The 20,332-nt window shown below is 46.3% G+C and overlaps 4 protein-coding genes across 4 annotated transcripts; all 4 read right to left on the reverse strand.

The window, feature by feature from the left end:
- Positions 1-5,890: 5,890 nt before the first annotated feature.
- Positions 5,891-10,834, reverse strand: LOC115632729 (cyclin-dependent kinase inhibitor 1C; the record flags this gene model as incomplete). The annotated part of the gene is made up of 3 exons (XM_030529974.1): positions 10,817-10,834; positions 10,314-10,744; positions 5,891-5,909 (listed from the first exon to the last, which is right to left on the reverse strand). Coding segments are annotated over exons 1-3 (468 nt in total), but the record flags the coding sequence as incomplete, so codon positions are not given.
- Positions 10,835-12,645: 1,811 nt separating this feature from the next.
- Positions 12,646-13,838, reverse strand: LOC115632616 (vegetative cell wall protein gp1). The gene is made up of 2 exons (XM_030529844.1): positions 13,820-13,838; positions 12,646-13,025 (listed from the first exon to the last, which is right to left on the reverse strand). The coding sequence occupies exons 1-2, from the start codon at positions 13,836-13,838 to the stop codon at positions 12,646-12,648; spliced, it is 399 nt and encodes a 132-aa protein (XP_030385704.1).
- Positions 13,839-14,234: 396 nt separating this feature from the next.
- LOC115632618 (cuticle protein 38) lies at positions 14,235-14,883 on the reverse strand. Its single transcript, XM_030529846.1, has 2 exons — positions 14,872-14,883; positions 14,235-14,786 (listed from the first exon to the last, which is right to left on the reverse strand). The coding sequence occupies exons 1-2, from the start codon at positions 14,881-14,883 to the stop codon at positions 14,235-14,237; spliced, it is 564 nt and encodes a 187-aa protein (XP_030385706.1).
- A 3,579-nt stretch (positions 14,884-18,462) lies between these two features.
- On the reverse strand, positions 18,463-19,221 carry LOC115633046. Its single transcript, XM_030530390.1, has 2 exons — positions 19,080-19,221; positions 18,463-19,005 (listed from the first exon to the last, which is right to left on the reverse strand). Exons 1-2 carry the CDS (start codon positions 19,092-19,094, stop codon positions 18,463-18,465), a joined length of 558 nt encoding a protein of 185 aa, XP_030386250.1. The 5' UTR covers positions 19,095-19,221.
- Between the last annotated feature and the right edge of the window lie 1,111 nt (positions 19,222-20,332).

Below are 20,332 nucleotides of genomic sequence, written 5' to 3' on the forward strand. Positions count from 1 at the left end.
ATTGTGTTGTGCCTCAAACCCAACTGTGCCAACATATGAGTGTTAATAAGTGCACAATTCACATAGGCATTTATTAATATTCAATTCCACACATAATTGGCCTATACACGCTTAAGTTAAGACACTACACACGGAGCGCCCATTATTATTTATATTTCTCTCTTTCATTTATCCAACCCGCGCACTGCACTTGTACAATTTCCGCCAAATAAACCAACTTATTTATTTACCTCCGCATTATTATATTGCATATAAGTTTTTTCCCAAATCTTTAGCAACATTATTATTCACATCAGCAACATACATACATACATATATGTACATACATATTTTTTGGGCTTTTGTCGTTTGTCTTGTTTGCTAAACTTTCCAGCGCTTAAGATAAGCCGGCTCCTCGGCTCATCAATATTTTCACCACGCCTTCGCTCTTCGGCCGTTATTAGCGCTCTCTGGCGCTCACACCCACACACATACCCACACAAAAACGTCTCGCTGCAGCAGTGCATTGGCAGCGTCAGTTTGAGCGCAGCTGAAACAATAAGCGTGTAGACTGACCGCCAGCTGTTCCTCTCCGCAGCGTTTATGCATGCGCATACCCTATACGGACCGGGTGTTGCGATTTTTATGTATGCTCCTGCCCTTGCAATTTTTTTGAAAAAAATATTTTTTCGTTTTTGTGAATTCCTCATCTAATTGCGTTCTGTGGCCCACATATACATATATTTGGACATCATCGTTGGATTTCTTCGGCACTTGGGCAAAATTTATATTTTATTAAATTTAATTTTTCCTCCAAATTAATTGGTCGTGTGCAAATTATCCATAATTTGTACAAGCGTTTATTTTGGGTCCAATACCAACCGCGGCGTTGATTGAAATATATTTTCCTCGTTTTTTTTGCCCGCGCAAAATATTTACATATTTTTTTTGTCCTTTCGCAATCCGAAATATTGGAGCCGTATAAATATTTTTTTTTTTATTTTTTAAAAAAAATTTACGAAAGCAATCCGAGGCTTTCCGTTCGTAGCGCCGCCCAACATAGTCAGTCCAAGTCCGTTTTTCAACGTTTACTATGCCAGCAGGGGATCAGGCTAAGGCTTCAGAGCAAAAGAACATAGCCGATACACCTTCCACGCCAGCGCTAGCTACTTTAAGCGTTCCATCCGCCTCAACATCAAGGGCCAGTCCCACTCAGCCGCTCGCATCAAGCGCGAATTCCAAGGCTTCTGTTTCCGAAGCCAAGACTGCTCCTACTGAGAAAAAAAGGACAAGGTCCGTGTCTCAGGAGTCTAGATCGACCAGCCAAATGTCGCTCAACACCTTCCTCCTCGTGAGCGACAGATTAAGCGCTTTCGAGGCTACGATGTCCGCCGCCTCAATATGCGAGTCATCCCTGTATATCCTCAATACTCGCCGAGACCAAGTCAAGTCGTTATGGGCACAAGTAGAACAGGAGTGTGATCAATGCACAAGATCACTAAGTGCGTTGGCCACTGAAGAGAGCAGGCATGATCTGGCAGTAGTCCTGAAGAAGTACGAGCACTGCTATCTGATATATGAAAGGTGTACCGCCAAGCTCAGCGAGAGCATTGACAGCCTTTCTGCCGCCAGTAAGCCACCTAGCCAGCCCTTGCTGTCACCTCATCTTGCGACCAGCAACAGAGGCTGCTCACTCCCTCCGGTCGACATTGAAGTTTTCAGTGGCGATCCTTTACGGTGGCCTACTTTCCGTGATTTGTTCACTGCGGTTTTTATTAGTAATCCGAGGCTCACTCCCATTGAGAAACTCTTCCATCTCAATGCCAAAACTGCTGGAGAAGCAAAATCCATTGTTGCTAAGTCCCCGCTCACACATGACGGCTTTGAGTCCGCTTGGGAGAATTTAAAAGAGCATTTTGAGAATAAAAGATTGTTGGTTAATAGCCAGCTCAACCTTTTGTTCGGCCTTTCCACAATCGGCCAAGAGTCTGGAGCAGCTGTCAAAGCCCTTCAAAGCACCATTCAAGGGTGTCTTACTGCTCTGGAACATTCCAAGGTAAAAACCGAAAACTGGGACCCTATTTTGTGTTTTTTCTGCGAGCGCAAGCTTCCCAAGGTCACCCGAGGCCTGTGGGAGCAATCCTTAAAAAGTAAAACGGAAATTCCAAAATGGGCGGATCTCAACACGTTTTTGGTTGAACGCTACCGTACCCTTGAGGCAATGGACGACGAGAGGTCGGCGTCTAGTTTTCAGGACCAAAGCCATTCCAAGCCTCAGAGAAGGGACGGGCCGCCTAAGAAACTCAATTCATTCGAGGCAAAGATTAGCGTGAAACCACCTCCATCCACCAAGGCCAAGCCACAGGCATGCAACATATGTTCCAAGGAGAACCATGCCATCCGAATGTGCCCTCGTTTTCTGGCAATGTCCATCACAGACCGGATTGCCTGCATCAAGCAGAACAAACTGTGTCTAAATTGTTTTGCGAGAGGACATCAACTACGAGAGTGTAGTAGTGCGCACACCTGTTTTACGTGTAAGGGACGGCATCACACTCTACTTCATCGTGCCTCCCCTTCGTCTGTTGTGGCATCCAGTGTTCCTCCGGCTGCTCAGTCCTCCACGCCACAAATACAGTCCACATCCGATAGCGAAGCAAGGGTTCATACTTATTTTGTTGCCAGTTCCCAAAATGTCCTGCTGGGCACCGCCTTAGTTGACATTGGTCATTTGGGTACAAATTATACAGCGCGAGCCCTGATCGATTCCGGATCAGAGGCCACATTTATTTCCGAGCGACTTTTTAATCGTCTACAGCTTCCATTCCAATCGGTGCAAGCCCAAGTTTCGGGCCTTAACCAAGCTGTATCCGCCCAAGCGCACAAGCTCTGCCATTTTACGCTCGCATCGCCAACTAAACCAAGGTTGCACGTCGAGACCTCAGCCTTCGTAATTCCGCAATTGGCAGGAAATCTTCCCTCGTACACCATTCCTCAAGATCGCTTGAGGGACCTGCCAAATGTTCAGCTGGCTGACCCCATGTTCCACAGAAGCTCGCAGATTGACGTGCTGATTGGCGCTGATATCCTCCCATCGATTCTTTTAGGCGGCTTCCAGAAGAATATTTGTGGCACTCTCCTTGGGCAAGAATCGATTTTCGGCTGGATCCTAAGTGGTCCAGTGACCCAGAGCCCCGTGCAGTCTCTCGCTTCGTTTTCCACTCACGTGGCGGTGAGCCATGACGGCACGTTAGAAAATCTTCTCACCAAATTTTGGGAGGTGGAGGATCTTCCAGGCAGAGTGATGAAGGAATCTGATGCCGTATGCGAACAAAATTTTGTCCGTACTACACGAAGAGAAGAGAGCGGCAGGTATGTGGTCACCTTACCATTCAAGGATCCTGATCACATTGATCTGGGGCACTCCCGATCCATTGCTCTGGCTCAATTCCTGAAAAACGAGTTTCGGTTGAAGAAGAACGTCTCTCAGAAAGAGCAGTATGACTCAGTGGTACAAGAATACCTTGATCTGGGTCATATGCGACAAGTCGCTCCCGATACCGCATCCGCCAATTTCTATCTGCCTCACCATGCCGTGCTCAAGCCTGACAGTACTACTACCAAGGTTCGGGTAGTTTTCAACGGCTCAAACCCTTCTTCTAACGGCAAGAGCCTAAATGATGTCCTCCATTCAGGTCCGGTTTTACAATCCGATCTCACCATGCAAATTTTGAAATGGCGTTTTTTCAAGTATGTGTTTAGCTCCGACATCACGAAGATGTATCGCCAGATTCTTGTAGATCCCAAACACACGCCGTTTCAAAGGATTCTTTTCCGCAACCAAGATGGTGATCTTTGTGACTACGAATTGAGCACAGTCACCTTTGGTATAAATTGCGCCCCTTTTTTGGCCATTCGAGTCTTACAGCAACTTGCCAAAGACATCCACACACAATATCCGCTAGCGAGCCAAGTGATCTCCAACTTTATGTACGTGGATGACGTACTAGCGGGGGCACATACAATCCGCAGCGCGGTGGCGACCATTAATGAGCTGCGGGAAGCTCTGGGCACCGCTGGCTTTCCTTTAAGAAAGTGGACGTCCAACAATCGGGAGTTGCTACGAGATGTGCCTCGTGAGCACATGCTGTGCGTTGATTTTCTGGATCTCGAAGATGCCAGCACAGCAAAAACCTTAGGAGTCCGTTGGAAAGCCACAACAGATGAATTCTTCTTTGTAGTTCCCAAGGTTGAACTACAATCCTCCTATACAAAGCGCGAGGTCCTTTCTCATGTCGCTAAGCTATTCGATCCAGCGGGCTGGCTGGCTCCCTTTATCCTGCGCTCGAAGATGTTCATGCAAGAGCTTTGGCTGAGCGAGATCGGGTGGGATGACCCGTTGCCTCCTCAGTTGCATCGTCAATGGAACGAGCTCCTGCAGGAGTACCCCCAAATTAACCACATCCGCGTACCGAGATGGCTTAATTATGAACCCCAAGTATCCTTCCAGTTCCATGGTTTCTGTGACGCCTCCCAACGCGCGTATGGAGCCGCGCTTTACGTCCGGGTTCAATTCGGCAACGATGTGCGAGTGCATCTCCTCACAGCCAAGACGAGAGTGGCTCCGGTTAAGACCGTGTCCTTGCCACGGCTGGAACTGTGCGGTGCTGTCCTTTTGGCTGATATGGCTGCTGCCGTCCTGCCGAATCTCCCCCTTAGCAGCTACGACACTTTCTTTTGGACGGATTCGACGATTGTGCTGGCCTGGCTCAGCAAGCCAGCTTGCACTTGGACGACCTTCGTCGCCAATCGAATTGCAAGGATTGCTTCCGCCGCAGAGACGTGGTCACACGTGCGATCCGAGCACAATCCGGCGGATTTGGCAAGCCGCGGTACGTCTCCGCAGGACTTGTGGTCAAATACCTTATGGTGGCATGGCCCTGATTGGCTCAAGTACCCTCATGCAGAATGGCCCCGTTTGGGTCTCCCGATGCTTGACACCGACATGGAGAAGCGCACCATTAGAAGCCATTTTGCGCAAGTGCCACCAGCTGCAGACTTCCTCGAACGTTTTTCTGACTTCGGCAGAGCTCTTCGGGTCACAGCGTACGTTCTTCGTTTGAGCCCACGATGCCGGAAGGCACGTCCCCAACGGCCCAGCGAGCTTAGCAGCACTGAGCTGGTCGAAGCTCAACGGGCCCTCATCATATGCACTCAGCGAAGGGAGTATCCGAAAGAGTTCCAATCCTTGGAGAAAAGGCAACCGGTGTCCTCGTCAAGCTCAGTCCATAATTTGAATCCCTTCTTGGATGAACACGGGATCATGAGATCGTGTGGTCGATTGGTGGCCTCTCGGACATTGAGCTATGATGAACGCCACCCTATTGTTCTCCCCTACAGTTGTTGCTTTTCTCGTCTCCTGGTCTTGTTCACTCATCGGCTTTCTCTACATGGAGGAAACCAACTCACAATTAACCTCGTCCGATCTAGGTATTGGATCCCGAGGCTGCGGGTCCTGGTCAAGTCTATTATCAACTCGTGCAAGGTGTGCCTTATCCACAAAAAGAAGCTCCAGACACAGTTGATGGGAGAGCTACCAGTACCACGGAGCACTTTCTCTCCGCCATTCACCCACACTGGTATTGATTATGCCGGCCCCTTCGAAATTAAAAACTACACTGGCCGTGCCTGCCTCATAACGAAGGGATACGTCTGCGTATTCGTTTGCTTCAGCACAAAAGCAATCCATTTAGAGGCGACTTCCGATTTGACGACCGAAAAGTTCCTGGCAGCCTTTGCACGTTTCGCGGCTCGACGGCGATGTCCAACGCAAATCCAGTCTGACAACGGCACGACCTTTGTCGGAGCGGCAAAAGCGTTGGATCGTGATCTCCTTGAGGCGACACGAGCTTGCATAACTGCATCCTATCCTCAACAGATCCTCTCCTGGCATTTCATTCCACCCGGTGCTCCCCATATGGGTGGTTTGTGGGAGGCCGGTGTCAAGAGTTTCAAAGCTCTGTTCTACAAACACACTTCCGGTGTTAAATACACATTCGAGGAGATGTCCACGCTGCTCTGCAAGATTGAGGCGTGCCTTAATTCACGCCCAATCTCTCCGATGTCCGAGAACTCCAGTGACCTGCTGGCTCTTACTCCAGGTCATTTCCTGACCGGTGGCCCCCTTCTCTCCTTGGCAGAGCCAGAAATCCAAGAAGACGCAGTCTCCATTGTCAACCGTTGGCGTCGTCTCAAGGCCTTAAACCAACAGTTTTGTTTTCGTTGGAAAGACGAGTACCTGAAGGAGCTCCATAAGCGCAGCAAGTGGCAACAGCCCGCGCGGAATCTCCAATCAGGTGACATGGTGGTCATAAAGGAAGATAACATTCCTCCCAATGAATGGCGCCTGGGCCGTGTTCAAGACACATTTCCTGGCTCGGATGGCAGAGTCCGTGTAGTCGAAGTTCGGACTGCACGAGGCACCATCAAAAGGCCCATCGTTAAATTAGTCTTCCTTCCGTTCGAGGACAGCTCCACTGTCCAATGACTAACATTCCCAACGGCCGTTTCCATGCATAATTTTTTAATGTTTTTCCTCGCTTTTTCGTGCAGCTCTTTTCCCACAACCATGGCACCTCACAAGAACCGGTCGCACGGGAGCAAGCGTCGCATGGGAGTGGATTCGTTCCGCTGCAGAGTCTGTCGGGGAGTCCATCCCCTCCGCAAGTGTCAGCGGTTCCTGCGGCTTAATGCGGAAAAGCGGCTTAGGGCAGTGCTCATTAATCAGTACTGCCCCAACTGTCTGGCCCACGAGCACTCTGGAGCTGACTGTCGGAGCGGTGACCGGTGTCGGATCTGCGAAAAGGACCACCACACTTTGCTCCACATGCGGGAGCACGCACATCGTGGGACAACACGCGATCGTGCAGGCACCCCTCCCAGGCGGTCCGCCAGAGCGCCGGTCGTGGTCGAGCGCTTGCCGCGCCAACACGGACGAGGCCGTGCAGGCACGCCTCCAAGGCGGTCCGCCAAAGCGCCGTCCTCGTTGCCTGTCCCACAGGCTCCTACGCTCTCCTCACTCCTCCAACACGGGAAAACTCTGGTCATGCCCACGGCTGTCGTCCAAGTCGGTTCAGGGCGGAAATGGTTTGACGTCCGCGTCCTCCTGGATCCCTGCAGCCCTGTAAGCCGCATCAGCGAATCCTTCGCCAAAGGCCTGAAGCTGGCCAGTGTCCCGATCGGTGCCGAAAAAGCCTGCTCAGCCTTGGTGCGCTCCAAGCACAGCCCTTCCACCGAACTGGAGGTGATCCTGAAGGTGGAGGCCAAGGTCCAGCACCGGACCCCCTCGGCTGCAGTGGGCGAGTCGGTTCGGCGCCACTTCGCGCATCTGTCACTGGCGGACCCCAATTTTGACCGGCCTTCCACGGTCTTCCTGGTCTTCGGCGCTGATGTGTACCCAAAAATCATACAGCAAGGGCTGTTGCCGGGTCAAGCCGAAATCCCCGTCGCTCAGAACACCCTCTTCGGCTGGATCTTGTCCGGCTTCTGCAGCGGCTAAGCGCTTCCCAAGCCGTCCCCACGTTGTTTTGCAATGTATTGCAAGGGGGGCGGAATGTTCGCGTACTGTCCGTCGGTCGTCGGCTGCCGACTTTGAATTCACCACACCGGCGACCGCCTAGCAGAGGCTTAGAATAAGTTTAGATTAGGCTTAGTTTTTAGTATTCGCATTGTATCGCAAGTGTGAAGTCAGCGCATGCGCGCCCCCAAATCGATTTAAGTTAATCTGTGAAGTTTTAATTGGAACAATAAACGACACCAACACCACATCAACTCGTCCTCTGCATTTGGTACCACACAGCGTCCACCCCACTACATTTTCAAGATCCAAGACTTCTCGTGATCTAAGTAAGTAACTAAGCTATAATTAAACATGATCCAATTTGCCTTTAAAAGATTGTAAAGACCATTTGTATATTTATTCCCTTTTTTAAATTCCTGAGAGCTCCATTAAAATTGCCCCATATTGGTTTGCACTAAAAGAAAGTCTGAGACGCAGGTGACTATTTGACAAACTAAACGAATCCGTGGAATCCCTGCAAAAAGTGATCTCTACTTACAGTCTTGTACATGTTGCTACTTTGCTCTTTAATTGCTCGTAGTTAACTCTAAGGCACTTGTGCACTTGTATTGCTGCTGCGGATCGATTCGCATGGCTTTTATAGCAATTTGGGGGCGCAATTTCGAGCGCCCGAACAAGAGCTCCAAAGTTGGAGCCGATGATCTAATTATGCCGTCAGCTGCCACGCGCTTTTGGTCTTTTACTTAATCTACTTTTCTTGTATTTGGTCAGAGACATTTCACCAGCCTGTCCATACGCAACGTACTATATGCCATCAGGTGCGTGCATCGCATTCCTCTCACATGCAACACCTTGCCTCGCCGCGCCTGCCTAATTAAACAACGCACTCCTAAAGTGGCCAAAGGCGGCCGCAGCGACTGACTGCAAACCTTTCGCCAGTTTTTTTTTATTATGCTAACAACTTGCGTGCAACGTTAACATGTTGCTTACACTCTAATTATTATTATTTGATATACATTTTTTGATTTGCTCTGATCCCGACCCGCTCTAAGTTTAGAGTGGCTAGCTGGCGTTTTTAGGCGTTGTTTTGTAATCTTTGATCTAGTTTAGCATTTACCAGTTTTACAGGCCCCGGGTGGTTTTAAATGTTAAGCGGCCCTCGGCTTGGCACATTAAGCCATAGTCTATAGAATCGATTGTCTCCACAGAGATGAGGGCGGCGCGCGCGCTCTTAAAAAACAAACATTAAAATAAGGTCAATGTTCTTTGAAATTATATGTAAATAAATGAATGTTTGAAATGAAAATAAAAGACAACATTATGTGATGCAATGCATAATTTGTGTATAAAGAGCAAAACTGCCGCTCGATGGGCTTCGTCGCCAATCAATTTTTCTATTCGAGTATGTATGCGCGAAGTGCAAGTCATAAAATAAAGAGATTGAGCAACAAAAGTTTCGCACGCACACAAAAGTCACGAAATTATCAACAATACGATTAAATGGACGCTTAAAACAATGGCCAGGAAAAACAAAAGCGACGAAGCGACCAAACCACCAAGCGACCAACTAACTCACATCAAATACGAGTATACTCGAATTTGTAAAACACAAACAAACAACGAAATGAATGAAAACAATGTGAAAAAATGTGTTCAAAGAGTCACTGACACTTTGACAATCTCTTCAAGACGAGTTGTCGCGCATCCAATCGAAAGCAGCAACAACAACAACAACAATGACAACGACAACCAAGTGACGCATTAAACTTGAACTTGAAAACGAGTTTGGTATGCGAAGCACTCGATGACTCGATGCCTCCGATGTGGAGTAAGACTCTTGCAACAGGTTCCATGAGCGGGACTTCAGCATGCAGTTGGGATAAACCGGTTCGAGATGCCACACACAGCACAGCACAGCACAGCCCGGCTCATAACTGTAAATCAGCGCCAAGGAATTAAGAAAAAGTATATAAAACGCTTGGCCTTCAACTCCAAGAGTCTCAGTACAGCTTCAAGCCACTGAGCAGCAGCAGCAACAACAGCCAGAATGTTCAAGGTAGGTGCTAGGAAGAAGGCTATTAAATACTCGTATATAAATTGCATTTAATTGTGCACTCTAGTGTTTCCTACTATGCCTGGCCATCTGGCACTGCAACGCCGCAACAGTCATCTACCATCCTCGTCCACATCCTCATCAGGGCACCTCAGTGCTCAGTTCCTATCCACTGCATCAAGTGCAGGCTGTTCAATCCCAGCAAGCACATCCGCATCCCGGCTATACGATTGTGGCACCTCTGACCAAAATAGCACATGTGACATACGATTCGGTGCCTCTTTCCCACACACCATTCGAGCACGTGCCGCTCTTTCAGCGCATTGGCCATGTGAAGAACATCCGATTGTAGGGTTTACTTCACTTAACTTCAACGTGACAATAAAATATAGAAATGCCATTAATTGAATGATTCATATTACGATTTATTCGCCAAGCTTTCATGGTTTGTGATTGATTATGAGACTATTTCTAGCGGACGGTACTAAGTTCTATGCTCTAATAGGATGCAGCGGGAGATGGCGTTCAGTTAGGTATAAATCCTTTTCTCCTTCTTACCATAGGTAAGGTGCGGGCGCGAACTTGGGTCCCACCGCCAGGGGCGCGGGCAGAGGAGCGGCAAAAGGGCCAGCAAAAGCTGGTGCAGCGAAGGGTGCGGCTAGAGCTGGAGCAGCGAAGGGGGCGGCAACAGGCGCAGCAAACTTAGCAGGTGCCGCAAAAGCAACCGGGGCGGGTGCAGCGAAACCTAGAGGAGCCAGAGGTGCTGGTGCCAGAGCGGGGGCTGCAAAAGCTACCTTGGGTGGAGCTGCAAGAGCCACAGCGGGTGCTGGCGCCAAAGCAGGAGCCGCAAAGCCAAGTGGGGCAGGCAGCGGTGCTGGCGCAAAAGCAGGCGCAGCAAATCCAACCTTAGCAGGCAGGGCGACGGGAGCGGGTGCAGCAAAGGCGACCGGGGCAGGTGCAGCGACAGGCACAGGCACTGGAGCGGGTGCCACGGGGAAGGCGACGGCATGATTTATGCGATGGGCATTAAAGCTGGAGGCGTAGGGTGCCACCACGCCGGCTGCCAGTGGAGCTGGTGCAGCTGCAAAGGGCAACAAGCCAGCCTGTGCGGTGGCAACGCAGAGAGCAACGAACTGCAAAAGCAAAAACAAGAACACTCCTTAAAATCCGTCCTATCCAATGCGCCAATGTAGATCCAAACTTACCGTAAGCTTGGCGAACATTTTGCTTGAGTTTGTTTGGTTAGTGCGACTGACTAGGTCTTGGTTGCTTGAGGGCAAGCTGTGATTTGATGTCCCATTGTCAGCTCGTTGGCGTTTTTATAATTCGGAACCAAAGTACTGGGCAAAGCCCAGGAAAAAGAAACCCCTCATGGTGGGGCATACGAAATCAGCTGCTTACACTTTCTATATACGGACATGCGAAGGGCGTTGTGCGATTATGTTAAAAATCAATTGAACTGCCGTTACGCATGCGCCGCACTTTCATAATTGCACGCAGCTATCGAACCCCTAACGACCAGGCAGATCAACCAAAAACCATAACCTAGCCCAATGACTTACTTTTGGAACGCCTGCACTCAACTCTTGCTTGCTTGCCATTTGCCATGCGGTTGGGCAAGTTTCCGTTTTATTTATGACGTTTTGCGCTCCGTACACCTACAAATGAGCCACATTAAGCACAAAGACGTGACAAGCGGACAGACGCGCAGACAACCCGAACCGAAGCGAACGTGGGACGCAGAGTGAAACGCCCACACCAACATCTGTCCCTCTTGCACAGTTGGCATTCAAATCGAAATTAATTTTTGCAGCACTTTGTTGCAACAATTGTTTAAGCCAACTATAATTGTAATTCGAACACACATACTACTTGTACATGCTCGTACCACCACATGCCCTGAATTTCTTATTATTCAGTTAACAAATGTGGTGTGCAACTCAGCCACTCAACACAAAGGTATCCAATTGCTATACATGTGCGTTATCAGTGTAACCAATTGTAATTGCTTTTCCAGGCATTTGAATCTATTTGTGGCCACATTACGAGCCAACGCTGAATGCATTACAGAGATAATGGCTTTGCATTGAATAGTGGACTGGTATGAAAAGAATATGTGCTTATGTAGCATAACATTTATAAAAATAGGCCAAACAAGTGCTTGTTGGTTAAGTCATAATTTATCTCATTCAAATAATTCTACATAGCCAGCGCGGTTTACATACAGATTATGTAATCAATAAGGGTCCCTACAATGGGCCGATTTACTACTTGACTAATTATTAAATATGTTTTTGTTGCCGCAAGAGAAAATAGGATTCACCTTTTGGCAGTTAATCAACGTTTTTGAAAGTCAGAAATTATTTCAATATTCAAAACAAGATTCATCCACAACCTTCTGAAAACGTGAGGTCTTAATAAAGAAGACGATTTACATAAATCGTCCAAATGTGTACATAGATGTGTATATCCTTAAGTACCCAAAACTTAGACTTTGATTCTGTATTCAAACAATTACGAAATATACAAGTAGTTGAAAGAATATATTTTATCTTTCAGCTTTAGATTGATTCTCAGATGAAATCAATATTTTTCAAAAGCTTAACATTTTACTATATATAATGCAAAGGAAAGAATAGCATTAGTAATAGTTTATTGCAAAATAGACCCACAAGTGGAGTAAAATCGAGATCAGATTTTATCTCAGAACATAAACGCAAATAATTCTATTAGCTTTGCTATGTTTGCATACCATTTCTTGAGCTGCTTCCCAGACTTTCGCACATTTTTTGAAACTGATATGCAAAATGGATTACGCAGCCAGAAAGAGGAAGCTAAAAACGCGTAGCACCGCTCGCAGGCTATTTACTTGTAAAAATATAAACATAGATTTATTGTTTCTCGAATAAGTTAATATTTGATTGCTTAGAACATATTACAAATGACTTGTAATCTCTTTGGTTACACCTATACTATATATATAATTGAGAAGCAGCTTTTCCGTTCTAACTTGATGCCTTGCGGCGCAACAGACTCACCACAGTGAGTGGTGACGATGGTGGTGCGCCAACTTCAAAGGCAAGGCGCGCAGGTGAGCGTGTGGCGCAATCAGCTTGGGGAACGCGTATCCAATGGACACTTTGTGTGTTGTGGTCTTAGGACCAGGTATGGCGCGATAGCTGGATGCGAAAGACACAGCTGGGAAAACGGGTGGCACCACATGCGTCACCACGGGTGGTGCGGGTAACAGTTGCGTGTGCACCGCAGTAGGCAGCAGGGGTGATGGCAGCAATGGAGCTGGCAGCAGAGGAGCAGGAGCGGGCAGCAAGGGCGCAGGAGCTGGCAGCAGGGGAGCAGGAGCTGGATAAAGGGGAAGTGGCGCTGGTGGTGGTGGTGCTGGAGCGGCGGGCCATACTGGAGCAGGGGCAGGGAACACTGCAGGCTCAGGCGCTGCCCACAGTTGCTCAGGCGCTGGCCACAGCTGCTCAGGAGCAGGCACTAGCGTCTCCCCCAACAAGGGTGTTGGTGCGGGCAGCTGTGGCGATGGTACTCCATATTCCAAGTGCTGCGGCACAGCGGTATGCAGGTGTTCGAAGTGGTGATCGAAAAAGTGATGCGAGGGCTTGGCCACACTGCCCCCAATCGCGACCAATACCAACAGGGAAGTCTGTGTGTGTGTATGTGTGTTAAGTCTTAGGTGTGCCCTTCACTCGTTGCCTCCCACAAAACTTACCACAGTCTGTTGCCACATTTTTCCAATTATTGTTGTCCTTGCTTTCAAGTTAGACGCGTCTTGTCACGACCGGAGTGTTGCTGTCAATGTCTGTACAACTTTGCATTGCTTTTAATTTATAGTGAAAAGCGAATTCATAATTGTTTAACAAATATCTAATTGCGCCAGCAATCGAATGCCTGCACTTCCACACTTTCGTTTTCGTCGGCGGCAACCTTTGCCCGTTTTTGGGTGGCCCCACCGACTTATTTATATGTGTGTCAGACACGCCATAACGCTCGGATCGATGCGGTAATACAAGTATTGTTGTGGTATTGGCTGTGTTGCTGCAGTTGGGCACTAAATCGTGACTTTGTTGTCACCGACTTGAAAGAAATTACATTTGTTTATGCAAACGTTTAGTGTCTGATTTTTGGCCCGACCCGTGGGGGCCAATAACTTCTGAAATGTTTTGAAAGCCAGCAATTCAAATTACGTTTGGCTGGGCTGCTCATTATATAACACACACATTGACAGTTTTGTTGCATTGTATTAGTTACTGAAGATAAATGTCTTAATATATAACTGCAGCAGTTTACAGCTGAGCGACCTTGAGCTCTTCTATTCAATTCTCTCTCTTCAACGCCGATTTAGTTACACGTAAGAGCAAATCAAGTTATAAAATGAATTATCCAAATATATCTTATTCCGCAGCATATGCACAATTTTTCCCAATTGGTATTTTTCCACATAAAAAGAAACCTCGGGGCTAATGCTGTTCATGTTCATAAATAAAAGGGGTAACAATATACTTTGCATTCATTCTTTTATTATTTATTTCCCTACAATCTTTGTACCAGGCTTTCGGACACATCAATGCAGTCTCATGTTAAATCACTCGGGGCTTTCTCTTAGGCCAAAAGAGGAGCTGGAGCAGCAAGGGCAGCTGGTGCGGCAGCAAAACGAGCGGCATAAGGGGCGGCATAAGCAGCGGACAGGTATGGTGAGGCATAGGGTGCGGCGAATGGAGCGGCGTAAGGAGCGGCGTAGGGGGCGGAGTAGGGAGCAGCATAGGCAGCAGCAGTCAGAGGAGCTGGAACTGGAGCGGCCAAAGGAGCTGGAGCGGCCAATGGAGCAGCTACTGGAGCAGCCAAAGGAGCAGCTGCGTACTTGGCAATCACTGGAGCAGCAGCGGCATAGGCAGCTGGAATGCCAGACACGTAACGGCTGGAGTAGGGTCCGGCGTACTCGAAAGGCGCAGTGGCGTAGGAGGAGAGGGTGCCGTCGTAGTTGTTGCGCACATCCACCTGACTGCTGCCTCCAGCAGCGTAAAGCGGCGCATTAGCGTAGGCAATGGGAGCAGCTAGAGGAGCAGCCAAGGGAGCGGCCAGAGGAGCAGCAAAGGGAGCGGCAATACCAGGCTTGGCCGAAGCGCAAGCAACAAGTGCGGCAATGACGAAGAGCTGCAGAAAAGGAAGAAGAATTGGTCATTCAATGCAATCCTGGTGCCTGGTGCCTGGTGCTATCCACTCCTTAGTATCAACTTACGAATTTGTACATTTTGCTTTTGCTTAGTGGGCTGCTTGTTGGACTGTTGAGTCTTGAGTTGTTAATATCTCTTAGCCTGCCCAGCCCGTGCCTTATATAGTTGTTAACAACCAACGGCACAATTGCAGCTAAACTTGGCGGCCATTCTGCCTTGGTTAAGATATGTATGCATGTGGGGTTTGTGTGTGGTTTTTGGTCGCTTCTGCAGACGACTTGTCGGCATACATACATAAGTGTCTCGCCTGGCCCAGCATTGTTTGGCAGACGTGTTTGGCCTTTAATTGCGCGACAATTGTCGGAAGTCGCAGCATATTTCGCAAAGTGCTCGCATTTGTATGCAACCATCAATCGCCTTGCTTCAAATCCATTTCGAATCGTATCGATTTGATTGCGTAGCCTGCGTTTTGCACTAGGCTGGTGGGTAGCAGCTTTGTGTGGGCTGATCTGAGCTGCCTCAATATATTTTAAATCGTCTGTCAATTTGCGCTCAGTTTGGCCAATAAACATTATATTGATTGCAGCATTAACGCTGACCATAAAAATGCTACACAGCTTGCTTTTTGAACCGGGGGCAAGTGTGTTGTTGTTGCTGTTGTTGTGTGTTCGTCACACTAGTGTGCGGCACTTAAATTTGCAATTGGCCCCCACCACGTCGTAAATGCTTTTTGGCATGGTTTTATTACCAACTGGGCTCGCTTTCATCCTCACCGCTCGCATTCCTTGCAAGTCTAATTAGTTTCGCCAAAGCGACCTTCACATTCAAGGCAACAGGATTTTAGAATGGCAGCAAAAGATGGCCGTTTTTAGGTTTCATAATTCAAAATGAAACCTTAAATTTCTCAGAAATGATGCAAGAAAAATATGCACACATTAAATAGAGAAGTAAGAAAAATAATGGATTTAAAGGAACTTGAAACTATATGCAGAATATTTGCAGCACACACACACTACAAAAACAAAGATTATGAAAAGTAAACCAGCAGATAAATATTAAAATGTAATTTTTTTAATTCCTATCGAAATTAAAAATTAAAACACTTTTTAAGTTTTGAGATAGTAGTAGAATATTTCTACAAGATATATCTAGTAATTTATGCACGTTATGTGTTATAACTAATATTTGATTAAGTGTAGAAAGGAACCAACTGAAGGACGTGAATAATTTCTTTCCGAAAGCAGAAAGCGCCGGAAAACATTATTTTATTAAATACAAAATAGTTTTAATTTAGTATTTATTTAAATGCATACTTATTTGATTTTTCCTGGTTGTATGGGAAGAGCGCATAGTAAACATGTCAAGAAGAAGAAGAAGAAGCGTTCAGTATAGAACTCACTTCTTACAATAGCTGATTGGGAATACACCGACTGCTGCGCCTTATTTAGTATTATATATATAAATACTTCTCATCTGTTTCTTACAAAAGTCTAGCTTACAAACAGCTGTTTGTCAGATCGTATTGCCATAGAGTATATAAGTAATATCCTTTGAATAAACATATTTCAGACGTTGAGTGCCAATCGAGTGCAGCTTTGGTGGAAGCCATAAAACACAAAACTTCAAAGCCAGACCAAGTCCGGCCCTTAACCACAAGCAGGCCCCTTTCAAAAGTTCAGTCGGCACTTTAATTGGCAATGTGTAAAGGCAGAATCAGAGAAACCGGCTCGTATTATGTTTAATGAACAATCTCTGTGCGGCCAGTCACGTGCTAACCGCTGACCACTTGCTGCTGGCCGCTGGTCAGAGCCGGCTGGTGTTGATGATCACTTGCGTGTTTCGCATTTTTTTTTTGTTTTTCTTTTCAAGAAATCATCATCTCCGCATCTTGTGATCTCAAGGCTGTCGCTCGATGACAAGTCGAGTGTTTTACTATGGTGTTGCCCCACTCATAACTGTATCCGCGTTTTTTTTGCCACTTACCTCAACAGATTTATAGCGAGAACAGCCACTTACTCTACGAATTAATAATGTATGTATTAAAATATTTGCTGCTGTTTTTTTCTCAGCAGATTTTCCTCTGATTTGATAGAGTAATACGGAAGCGCTTACGAATGTATACTTCCTAGTCAAGTTGTTTTTACGGGGGTGGTACAATAGGTGTTTCGGAGTGATTCTTTAATTTTTTAACACGCTAATAATTTTCCCCTTCGTCAGACGTTTCATTTTGTTTGCTTTTTAGGGCTCTCATAATAGAGAAAACCTCCTTGTTCGATGGGAATCTCTTTTCGGAAAGCCGCCTTTTCTAGAAAGCCTGGAGCCTAACATATTCCATATTAGAGATGTGGCAGCCACTTGATGATTCTTTGCAATACAAACTGCATTGTCTTATCACTTTCTTCTCCAAACCCCAGTTACCTTTACCGTGAACTATTTTGATATTTCGTTCAAAATTGTATCCATTTATCCAAGGCATCGTTTAATACCATATCCGGATTTGTAAGAGTTAGTTCTGGAGCCATTTCATTCATCTTGCCTTTGGTTTCCTTCATTATTTTGCCTAAATAGGCATTTTGACACCATTGGAAGTAATCAGGTTTCAAAATAAAAATATAACAAATTTTCGTTCAATAATCAGTTTCTATTTTTGGATAGTTCTCGAAGACTTTCTCTCATTAACAATATTGTGTTTTATAGCAGTATCAATTAAAAATAGTGTTTTGTATTTATTTACTATGCCTTTTGAGTGGTTTCACAAATTCCTGTTTTAGAGCGGGTTCATTGGGATTCGGCAATGAGTTCTGTGTGCAGCTGTGGATATTCGCTTTAAATAAAGTAATTCTGAGCAATATTTATGGGTTCTTTGCATCACTAATCAGAGTTTAGACGACATTGCATCTGCCCCCGAGTTTGCAACCATTAATTATAATAACATTTCACGCTTCTCCAATTAACCAATGCCATGCCATGCTCATCGAAATCAAACACACACACACACACATACATACACACACACACACACACACACACAACAAACGCTCTTAAACTTGTATGCAAATGAGGCACTCATTTCGAAGATTGAACGGCCTGCCAGCCTGCCTGCCTCCGCACATGTTTAAGTATTTATAAAAAATTAGAAATAAATAAATAATAAATGTAGATGACAAGTATAAACAAACATCGATCTGCAGCGAGTGAAAGGTGCGATTATGAAGACGTCGACTTGTGACCTTCAGTCATGGCTTTATGCAAATGCAACCACCGAACCCAATGGAGAGGGGCCAATGACGCTGGTTGGGGGGATTCAGTCAGTCGGTCACCCGACAGCGAACTTTAGATAATTGAGACGTAAAATCATTTATTCCGATAACATAATAGCCTCAAGACTATGATGGTATAATGGTAAGTCGATATGACATGGCAAGTCACTTTTATTCACTGCACTAAAGATTCACACAATATATATTATTAAGATATGATATCGAAGGTAGGTAGGTAGATAGATAGTGATGCGTGATTGTTTGAGTTTTTCAGTTATTTCAGTTTTTTCAGTCGGCAGCTCTGCGCAGCTCTGCGTTGATGATTGTAAATGAAGATACTGATGAAAGCTAAAATTCATGCTAAGTCCCAAGGACAACGTCAGTCGCTATCAATGGCTATCGGCGTTGAATCTCCGGCGTGCCGTACGATGTCAGTCCGGTGGTGTGCGACACTGTGGAGTAGGGGGCACCCGCTTGCAGGGGCAACTGCGCCACATTCAGCGGCGTGATGCCAAAGGGCACGGGCAGCTTAACGTTCAGCGAGTTGGCATCGACGGCAGCCGATGAGCCAAGGGCACGACCTGAGGGAGATGAACCGACTGAGGGCGGTGTATTTGCGGCTAGGGGCGCCGAAGCAGCGCCAAACACATAACCTTGACTTGTCAGCGCCTGCGTGAAGGCGACATGATCGAGGGCAGGTTCTGTAAATTGTCGTACGACTGACTGATGATGCGGTGGTGCCGCTTGATAGCGACGCTGTTGTTGCGGACGCTGTGGTGGACTACCCAGGCGGGGCTGTGCACGCTGGGGAGTCGGATAGTGGTAATAGGCCACCTGTGAGCTCGGCGTTATTGAATATTCCAGGCCATTGCGCAGGTGTGAGACGTCCGCATGCGCCGTAAGCAGCGTCAAAGAGACTAAGCATATGCCGAGCAATAACTGTAAAATTTATATGATCACACATTATCATTTCACTATCACTTCAATATCTATACATATATGTTTACACTCACATTTCTGCAGCTCATGACTCTGGCTGAGGTTCACTGCAAGTCTCGAATCACAACACACTCTCTAAACTGTAGCTTTCTTTTATGTTCAGTCTACTTTAGAGTTTGGTTTCGTTTTCGTATCCCTGCGCGCCTCGTTCTCGGCTCTACCGATGATCATGAATGGGATGTTGATGAAGATGTTGTCCGACGGAGCTTTTGCAACTGATTAAACTTTGTGCGCAAGCTGAAGATGAGTTTTATATCGACAGCAACAGCAGCAGCAGCCGCTCGAGAAACAACAAAAATGCGTTTACTTCTCAAAGTCAGCTGCTGGCGGTTTTTGTTTTGTTTTCTGCTCGCTACTCTCCGCTACTCGCTCGTTGGCGATTTAGTCGCTTTTGAAGCTATTCATTTTTGTCAGCTTGTCGTATTTTGTTGTCCGCCCCTCATCGTCCCCCCACATTAAATAAATCGACTCCGTCGTCGACAACTGCAGCTTGGCATTTGCTGGTTGCTGGTATGTTGGTATGTTTTGTGTATTTGTGTATTTGTGTTGAGTTTTGTTTCGGATTTTTATTTTACATGCCGCTCATCATTGCTATTTGCCCGTTGACCAATGTATGTGCGAGCTTGTCTATTGATAATAAGTATTTTGTTTGCCTTGCATATAAATCAATGTTGGTCATTTTTATTGGCATCCAAACTATGCAAGTTGGCTTTTAGGACAGAGGCGTCTTGACGGGGTAAACTTAGCAGGCAGGTACCAGTAAGGACTTCAAGTAACTCCAACATAACTGGTTAACGAATTTCAAGAACAGCTGACATCGATAATCGGAATGAATCGAGACGGGCACTCTAGACTTTATTCAATTTATGCGCTATTTTCGCAAAACAATCTTGTTACTGAATTGAATCCTTTTAAAGCAGTAATGCTTTGGTAAAGGCCATATTTGTTGTTCATAAATCATTTCGATATCCTTAGTCAATAAATAACTGTGACAGAAGGTGTTGGGAATCAAGGACTTCCACTTTATAATCCATTTTTAATTTTTTTAATATATATTCCCATAACTTTTGTTTTCAATTATTGAATTTCAAACAGCGGAAATGAAAGAAGAGGTTCCGTATTAGAGCCTAAACCTCTCCAAACATACCACTACTCACATCTTACTATATATTGTATAAAAAGCACCGCCAAGGATATAGTATTTTGGAAGTTTCTTTTCAAGATTACCACAGATGTTGCGTTTTTCACCAAGAGGCAATCTGAATAA

The sequence above is a fragment of the Scaptodrosophila lebanonensis genome, unplaced genomic scaffold (genome assembly GCF_003285725.1).
Source record: "Scaptodrosophila lebanonensis strain 11010-0011.00,11010-0021.00 unplaced genomic scaffold, SlebRS2 tig00001415-arrow-pilon, whole genome shotgun sequence".
NCBI classification, from domain to species: Eukaryota; Metazoa; Arthropoda; class Insecta; order Diptera; family Drosophilidae; genus Scaptodrosophila; species Scaptodrosophila lebanonensis.